General features: G+C 38.1%; 1 protein-coding gene across 1 annotated transcript; it reads left to right on the forward strand.

Annotated features, from left to right (window-relative positions):
• Positions 1 to 2344: 2344 nt before the first annotated feature.
• On the forward strand, positions 2345 to 9588 carry LOC130500688 (BEACH domain-containing protein A2-like; the record flags this gene model as incomplete). Its single annotated transcript, XM_056995640.1, has 14 exons — positions 2345 to 2951; positions 3037 to 3109; positions 3195 to 3280; positions 3468 to 3603; positions 3689 to 3745; positions 3988 to 4110; positions 4270 to 4461; positions 4612 to 4677; positions 5259 to 5373; positions 5535 to 6685; positions 6899 to 7595; positions 7709 to 7811; positions 7909 to 9020; positions 9116 to 9588. Coding segments are annotated over exons 1-14 (4566 nt in total), but the record flags the coding sequence as incomplete, so codon positions are not given.
• Positions 9589 to 9594: the final 6 nt, after the last annotated feature.

Consider the following 9594-nt stretch of genomic DNA (forward strand, 5'->3'; position numbering starts at 1 on the left):
TTATCTTCATCTTCTCGTCGTCTATGATTATATATTTTTATTTTGGGCTTTTATTGAAAATCACAATTTAGATTCATTTGTGTGGAATATAATTGATTTCAATTGTTTTGTGGGTTGACATAGTATGATATTTCCAATCTCCATTCAATCTGACATGAAATAGTATAAGTACCCAACTGCACTATTCCACTTGAGATAGTATCACTTGCTACTCTGCTCAGCTTGGATGCGCTTCCATTTAAATTGTGTTTTCTCTTCCATTTGAATAGTATGGTTTATGGTTTATGTCGCTGTGTTTAGTCTGTCATACATTCGATTTGTGTTTTCTTTGTTATATATATTACACAGTACACGAATTTATGGACTCAAAATAGTATAATTATTCAACTACACTATTCCACTTCAAATAGTATCACTTGCTACTCTGCTCAACTTAGATGCGCTTTCATTTGAATTGTGTTTTCCCTTCCATTTGAATAGCCTAGTTTAGTGATTTAGTCATTGTGTTTAGTCTGTCATACATTTGACTTGTGTTTTATCTGATATATGTATTACACATTATACTATTTTAATTTTCCGTGTGGGATAGCATTGCAATTCACTTTGTTTGCGCTTGTACGTAGCACGATATCTACCTGCTCTATTCTATGCGAGATGGAATGGTCGACTTTTCTGTTTTTATACTATTATATCTGAGATTCATACGGCTGCTTGACTCTTCCACTCAGATGTGATAAAGTCTTTTGTCTCGTATGCTGTACCATTCTTTATCACCCTTTCTAACATGTAAATTATATTCAACTCTTCATATAAACAAACAAAATAATTTGCTATGTCCTAACCGTGTTACACTCTTACTTTCGTTGTGCATGTTTGGCATAGACAATTTAGGTCTTCCATGTAGATTATTCGAGACATGCTTTGAATCCATTGGAAAGAAAAAGGTTGACAACTACTTCAACCTTTGTTGGATTGAAGTGCTCAAGAGTGCATTAGAGGATGAGGACTTGACGATATTGACTTCGTCACAGTTTTGTAAAGTGTTGCAGATGGGGGACCATACCTTCTCTTTGTATTTCCTGTAATTCAATCATGGTTGTATTATTCATATAATATCATGTAAAATAGTACGGTTTCTAAGAATAGAACGCTTCTGGAAAGTTAACAATGTCAATGGGATATGGTTTATATTTCCCTAACTTGGTTTTAGTGTTTAGTGTTAAGTATTTTCTTGCCCATCCCTATTAGCTTTGTATTCGATATAACTCAATCGTGGTTGTAATATACGTATAGTAGCATTTAAAATAGTATGGTGTATATGGAATATAATGCTTCTTAAGAGTAATATAAATGCATGCGTCCCGGATTCAGACAAGTGGGTTTAATGTACCGAAGATTTGGATTGCTAGTAGATTAGGGTTTACATTTCCCTAATTTGGGTTTAGTGTTTAATATCAAATGTTTTCCTAACCTGGGTGTAGTTTAATTAGTAGGTTCTTAATCTACGTTATGTTGTTCATATTATTAGCAAGTTGAATAGTATGTGGATGTACTTAACAGCTGGAATAATATGATGTACATAATATTCCACTTCACACGGAATAGTATAGTTGCACAATATGATGTTCCATTCTATTTCCAAGTTGGGTGACTGACTAAGTTCATGTTTATTTATGCAATATTTGACTTCATTTGGTAAAGTATTACATACTTTGCTTGTATGATGCACATTTCAATTGTCGCTATATTATGTACATGCTCTTTGAATTTGAAGTATATTTGTAGTTCTAGTATTCTATCTATGATATATAATATGGAAATACGCTTCTTGGATTCTCCATTTGTTTAACGTTTTTTACACTTACGATATTCATCTACTCTTCTCTCTGCATATTTTTTTTCTTTGATTTTCATTCCACGTGCTTCTTAAATTCTCTCATTGTTACTATGAGATACAAACGAACCACGTTGTTGCTTTATGTGAAGGAAACCGGTTACCTGTCCCTTAGAAGGGTATTACCGGATGGAATGAGGGCAAAAAGACAGTAAATACATTATGTCAAAATCATGTCTATTCTCTTTATTTCGCTTAGAAATATAGCTATTACGCCAATTCACCCAATAATAAATTCATTAAAAATTTATCGTTATTTCATTTTATTAGCAAAGAGAGCTAGATTATTTAAACAACAATATGTAATCACTTGGTTTTCTGTATGATCCATTGTACTGGTTTTGAAGGGTTGAATAAAATGAAATTGTTGCCAAAAAAACTTGTGAAATATTCTATTTTTAGGGAAACAAAGTAATGACAATAGCGTGAGTGAGGGAGAAAGTGAGAAAGACTTTGACTTTGTTTGAAGCGATAAACAAGGCGCGGAGAAATGAAGACGATGAGAAGAAACAGCTGCAAAAAAAAAAACCACACACAAATTTGCAGAAAAAACTGTTCGTAATCGATCAATGAAATAGTTTTTTTTTCTTTTCCTTCTTCATTAGATTATTATACAAAATAAATCTCGATTTTTCGTGTCACCTCTCAAGATCTGTTCCAATTATCATCAACGAGAAAGGGAGAAATATAAAATCAATTTCGAACCGTTGCTGTTTGAATCGATAATCGCAATTTGGATCTCCGATTCCACGAAACCCTAACGAGTTCCGATGTCTAGGTTCGTTAATCGAAGAATCGCTAGAAACGGGATCCGCGAATCGGATCTAAGGTCGGGTTGAGGCTACCCGGATGAGAGTAACCGGAATCGAAACGATATGAACTGGGGAACATTGCTCAAGGACTTCAAGGATAAGGTCGGATTCGCTGACGCAACCGCCGCCGGCGACGCTTCTTCTTCCCGTGACCTCGTTCTTCCGCCGTCTCCACCCTCACCTTTCACGTCCTCTAGCCACGCCGCCTCTCCTCAGCATGACCTCAGTTTATTATCTCCCACAAGGTAGAAGCTGGTCCTCTTTAGTATTATGAAATGAATCAATGTTGTTGGCATAAGCAATCAATGAGAGTCTCCTTTTTTTTAATAGTCGAGAGAAATATAACTTGGAGGTGGAGTTTAGGAGACACTGGGAAGACTTCTCTTCATCCACCTCTGAACAGGTTAGTTAGTGTCTTCAGATTTAAAAAAAAAACAAAACAAAATTGGCAAATCAAGACTGTTAATCATTCGTATATGTCATCGCAGGAGAAAGAAGCCGCCTTGAATATGACTGTGAATACGTTTTGTACACTAGCCAAGCAGCATGCCAACATAGATCAGTTAGTTACCATGTAAGCCTTTCTATCTCTATGGATTCATTTTGAGCTAGTTTTGTTCTTTTTCAAGAGAAGTTTTGCATTCAACTATTAAGGGATCATAAATTCCATGTCTTGAGTGTTGTTTTCTTTTCTATAATTCCTGCACAGATATCAGATATAAGAATATTGCCCATATAGAGAATTTTATTTTCAATTGCAGGTTAGTAGAAACACATGTATTCTCCTTTGTCATTGGGAGAGCATTTGTGACAGATATTGAAAAGTTAAAGATTAGCAGCAAGACAAGGTCACTGGATGTAGAGAAAGTAATAGAGTTTTTTTCTCAAGTCACCGAGGTTTGCCTCTCCTTGTGAGTATTAGTGAATCAGGACATGTTACCTTCTCTTCTATGTTAATCCATGATTTTGCTTTTTCCTTCAGGAAGGTATATGTCACGGTGAAAACCTTTTAACTGCTGTTGAAGTCCTTGTATCTGGGGTACCTTTTTTACCTTTACTTGTCTTCCCGTATTTTTTTCTGAATCGAATGACTTACAACCCTCGACTATGAGTTTTAAGTAACCCTTACCCAGGTTTCAATATCTGATAGCTAGCTGGTAGTTACTCTCACCAATTTTGGAGGCCGTGGAAAATATATTAGGGTGCAGGCTCTTTTATGGTTTGTACGCTATAGACTGTATTGGTTTATATACTCAACCTTTCATGTTTTTTTCTTTTTAGCACATTGACAAACAGTCTCTACTGGATTCTGGGATATTGGGTTGTCTGATACACACTCTCAATGCGCTTCTAACATATAGTGTAGCCAGTGAAGGTGAAAAATCTGTTAATTTGGAAGAAAAGGTAAATATGGCAGATGAAGTACTCTTTTTGCTAGACACTTTGAGGTTCTATTTCAATTGTCTTTTTCAGCAACAAGTCTGACATATTTTCTACATTATAAGTGTGTACGCTGCAATGCCTTATCTTTGAGACTTTAACGTATCCTCCTCATTCTTGCAGTTGGAGGAAAGCGTTATCCATATCATGAAAGCACTGGCAAGCCATCCTTATGCTGCACAGAGTTTGATGGAAGATGACTCCCTTCAGTTACTTTTCAAAATAGTTTCCAGTGGTTCTGTCGTGGCTTTCTCTCAATACAAAGAAGGTTTAGTTTCATACCGTAACATACAGCTTCAAAGACATGCAATGCAGGTAATTTGTTGCTTCCCTGTTCTAAAAATCAAGCAATGTTTTTTCAAGCAGAAACAGCTGCGAACTACGCTGTAGCATAATCGTTGAATCTTGAGAGGATGTTGTGATTCTGAAAGTTTCATTTATGATTCCCTTTCGTGTCTTCTTCAGATTCTTGGCCAGCTTCTTGTCAATGACAATGGGAGCACAGCAAGCTACATACGTAAACATTATCTGGTATGCCAGTGGATTCTGTAGATAGCCTCTCTGTGGTATACCGATTCTTGTATCAAGTATCGTAAGCTGTGACCCTGAGCATAGGTCAATCATATCGAGCTTATCTTCAAACTATCTGAGGTCTCTGTTATAAGGAATTTGGTTATCAGGAGAATTTAGTGAATTTTACTAGTAGGCATGAGACTCAAGCTAATGATAAGTACTGGTTTTGTGCAAATACTTTAGTTTGCAATACTGGCAGTGCCATATATAGCTGCAATCTAGTGTTTAGGGTCTCTTTTGTGATGCTTATAGTTATTTTCAAACCATTCCACAGTATGCCCTTTCTTAACTTAAGGCTTTTGTATGAATGCTTGTCCTTGTTTTTTGTGAACTTAAGATGGAAGATAGCTAAATCAGTAAAATATGCCACTGAAAGATCTTGTAACTAAGTATAACTTTTTGGATTCTGTTTAGTGTGAAAATGTGTGCATATGAAACGTTGCTTTCCTGATTTATTTTTCTTGGCACAAGTTAGTGGTCTGGTTGCTTGCTATGTTTTACGTCTTCAGAACTAATTCTTTGGCTGGATTCTCCTGCAGGTAAAGGTTCTCCTAATGGCTATCAAAGATTTTGATCCAGATTGTGGGGACTCAGCCTATACAATGGGCATTGTGGATTTGTTACTTGAATGTGTGGAACTGTCGTACAGACCTGGTAATTTTGGCTTAGAGAAATACAGAAGAACTCAAAATATGTCAATGCCTGTGGAAAATTTAGCTTGATAGTATAAACATTTGGCAGCCACCTTCTTACTTATGGATTTCTACAAAGGCTCGGTGTATGGTTGCTGATCTTTTTCAATTTTGAATATGTAGAAACTGGTGGGGTCAGGCTAAAGGAGGACATACGAAATGCACATGGTTACCATTTTCTTGTACAGTTTGCCCTGGTTCTGTCTTCCATGCCAAAAGATATAGTTGCTGCCTCTAGTAATTTATCTCAACACCACAATAGTGGTTCGGATGACTCTGAAATACAGTCACCCCATTCAATGAATAGTAGGCAGAATGATGAGTTTGGATCACAAAGTTTCTCCCCTTCACTATCAAGATTGCTTGATGTTCTTGTCACCTTGGCGCAGACTGGTCCCGTTGAGTTATCTGGAGGAAGTACCTCACAACTACCTCAAACAAACCCCAGAAGTCAAACACCGTCTGATAGCAATCTGTATAATGAGACATGGGAACAAGGAAGTGGTAAAGTAAAAGACCTTGAAGCTGTCCAAATGTTGCAAGATATCTTTCTGAAAGCAGAGAACAAGGATCTTCAGGCTGAAGTGTTGAACCGAATGTTTAAAATATTCTCAAGCCATATGGAAAACTATAGAATGTGCCAAGAACTAAGGACTGTTCCACTTCTCGTGCTGAATATGGGTGATTTTCCTTCCTCACAGCAAGAGATAATCCTCAAAATTCTTGAATATGCTGTCACAGTTGTAAACTGTGTTCCAGAGCAAGAGCTGTTGTCACTCTGTTTCTTGCTTCAACAGCCAATCAATTCTGAGTTGAAGCATACCATACTTTCTTTCTTTGTAAAGCTGACATCTTTTGATGTACAGTACAAGAAAGTCCTAGGTGAAATTGGTGTTTTGGAAGTCTTACAAGATGATCTGAGACAGCACAAACTTCTCATGGGTCCAGATCAATTTAGTGGTGTTTCCAATCATTTGAATCGGATACCTAGTTCACCTAGCTTCAAACAACACCTAGATAGTAAGGATGCCATCATTTCATCACCAAAGCTGATGGAATCTGGTTCAGGAATGTCACCTATCTTTGAAGTTGAAAGAACTATTACCGTTGGTTGGGAGTGTATGACCTCTTTACTAAAGAAATCTGAAGCTAATCAGGAAGCTTTTCGTTCTGCCAATGGTGTGACCGTTATTCTTCCACTGCTGCTCTCTGATGACCATCGTACTGGCGTTTTGCGAGTTTTGTCATGCTTAATCACGGAAGACACTAATCAGGTAAGTTTACATTACATAATACGTATCTTGATTCTCTCTGTTCTACTGTATGTCTTCTTGTTTATCTGATGAATTAACTCAAATTAATTACATTAGCTTGGCTAGGCGTTTTTTTCTTTAGATTATGCCACCACCAGTGAGGTTTCTGTTGTTTAGGTATTAGAAATCCTCTAGTGTCTTGTAAGAGTAACTCGTATCTTACCATCCAATCAGGTCCACCATGAAGAGTTACAAACTGTTATCGATGTGTTGAAGAGTGGAGTGGTCACTGGAATCTCTGGTCATCAATACAATCTTCATCATGAAGCCATATGTGATACCATGGGTGCTCTGTGGCGTATTCTTGGGGTTAATGGCTCTGCTCAAAGAGTGTTTGGTGAAGCCACTGGTTTCTCTCTTCTACTGACCACTCTTGATACGTTCCCGGAAGTAGAATGCAGGGATGACTCTCATTTGATGGTTCACATCAAATTGTTCAAACATGTATTGCGCCTCATGACATCTGCAGTGTGTGAGAATGCTGTTAATAGGGTGAAACTGCACAGTGTCATTATATCTCAGACATTTTATGATATTTTGGTGGAGTCAGGTTTGATGTGTGTTGATCTGGAAAGACAGGTGATACAACTGTTGTTAGAACTCGCACTTGAAGTTTTGCTTCCACCTTTTCTGACATCAGAATCTTTGGCCTCAGCTGAGATGGCAGAAAGTGAAAAGTCAAGCTTTCTTGTAAAAACCCCATCTGGGCAATTTAATCCTGACAAGCAGAGGATATATAATGCAGGTGCTATCAGAGTTCTGATCCGTTCACTGTTGCTTTTTAGTGCAAAAATCCAGTTGGAACTTCTGACTCTTTTGGAAAGGCTTGCACGTGCCACCCCATTCAACCAGGAAATTCTCACGTCAGCTGGTAAGGTCTTATGTCTTAGAGTTCAGCTTATATTGTAATTAGCTAAGTCAACTCTTAAATCTTGCTGTGCACTCTGGTCGTCTTTACCTGTGATATGAATTATTATTGAGCAGGTTGCGTCGAACTTCTGCTGGAGATTATCCACCCATTTCTTCCGAGTTCATCTCCATTTCTTTCTCATGTCTTAAAGATTGTTGAAGTTCTTGGGGCGTACAGGTAGTTTAACATAGCTAAAATCTAATACATAGTCTTAATGTGACTAAATTTCTTTCTAGGCTGATCTTACTCAAGATACGGTGTTATTTTGGTGCAGATTGTCCCCTTCTGAACTCAAAATTCTTTGTAGATATGGTCTGCAAATGAGGGTTAAGAATTCAGGTCAGGCGATAGTTGGTATGATGGAAAAGCTAATTCTCATGGAAGACACAGGAATGGAACATGGTTCCCTGGCTCCATTTGTAGAGATGGACATGAAAAAAACTGGACATGCTTCTGTTCAAGTGTCCCTGGGAGAAAGATCTTGGCCTCCTGCTGCTGGTTATTCATTTGTTTGTTGGTTCCAGTCTCGAAACTTTTTTGCAACCCAAGGAAAAGTAGCAGGAGAGTATGAAGCTGGTGGTTCATCAAAGACGCAGGTTCTGAGTGGGCAGCAAAGTGAACAAAATGTTTTCCGGATATTTTCTATTGGTGCAAGTAACGAAAGTCCACTCTACGCGGAACTTTATTTTCAAGAGGATGATATTCTGACCCTTGCCACTAGCAATTCAAATTCTTTGTCATTTTCTGGATTAGAAACTGAGGAGGGCAAGTGGCATCACCTTGCTGTTGTCCATAGTAAGCCTAATGCTCTTGCCGGACTCTTCCAAGCTAGCATCGCATATGTTTACATTGACGGAAAACTAAGGCACATGGGTAAATTGGGTTATTCTCCTTCACCTGTTGGAAAATCATTGCAAGTAACAATTGGAACTCCAGCTACGTCTGCCAGGGTAAGCGATTTGACATGGAAAATACGCTCATGTTATCTTTTCGAGGAGGTGCTTACATCAGGCTGCATTGGTTTCATGTATATTCTTGGTAGAGGGTATAAAGGTCTTTTTCAGGATGCATACCTCTTACGTTTCGTGCCTAATCAGGCTTGTGGTGGGGGCAGCATGGCTATCCTTGACTCGTTAAACACTGACATACTGTCATCGTCCAATAGCCAAAAATTTGAGGAAAGTAATAGACAAGGGGATTCTAAGGCAGATGGTAGTGGGATTGTATGGGATCTCGAGAGGTTAGGAAATCTTTCCTATCAGTTAGCTGGTAAGAAACTTATTTTTGCATTTGATGGAACATGCTCAGAGTTCATGCACGCGGCTGGAAATTTTACCCTCCTCAATCTGGTTGACCCATTGTCCGCGGCTGCTTCTCCTATTGGAGGTATCCAATGAGCCCATATAATTTTAGTTCATATTTTAAATTTTCGTCCATTTTAGTTGTGGTTTTACTTCATTCTACGTTTCTCAATTATTTAGGAATACCACGTTTCGGGCGCCTGGTGGGAAATGCGACTATCTGCAGACAAAATGTGATTGGCAATACTATCCGCCATGTGGGAGGAATGGCTGTTGTAATTGCACTTGTTGAGGCTGCTGAATCTAGGGATATGTTACATATGGCTCTTTCATTGCTTGCATGTGCCCTTCATCAGAATTCTCAGAATGTAAAGGATATGGAAACATACAAGGGCTATCATTTACTAGCTCTGTTTTTACGTCCCAAGATGGCCCTTTTTGACATGCAATGTTTGGAGATGTTTTTCCAGATTTCTGCATGCGAAGCGTTCTTTTCAGAGCCAAAGAAGTTGGAGAGGGGACAGACTACCATTAGTATGTCACCTACTAAGAATATGCCCGAAAACAATTATGAGGATATTAGTCTGTCAAAGTTTCAATCTGAAACTTCTTCAGTTGGATCTCATGGATATATGGATGATTTTTCAGCGCCCAAAGAT

The sequence above is a fragment of the Raphanus sativus genome, unplaced genomic scaffold (genome assembly GCF_000801105.2).
Source record: "Raphanus sativus cultivar WK10039 unplaced genomic scaffold, ASM80110v3 Scaffold0014, whole genome shotgun sequence".
Taxonomy (NCBI): Eukaryota; Viridiplantae; Streptophyta; class Magnoliopsida; order Brassicales; family Brassicaceae; genus Raphanus; species Raphanus sativus.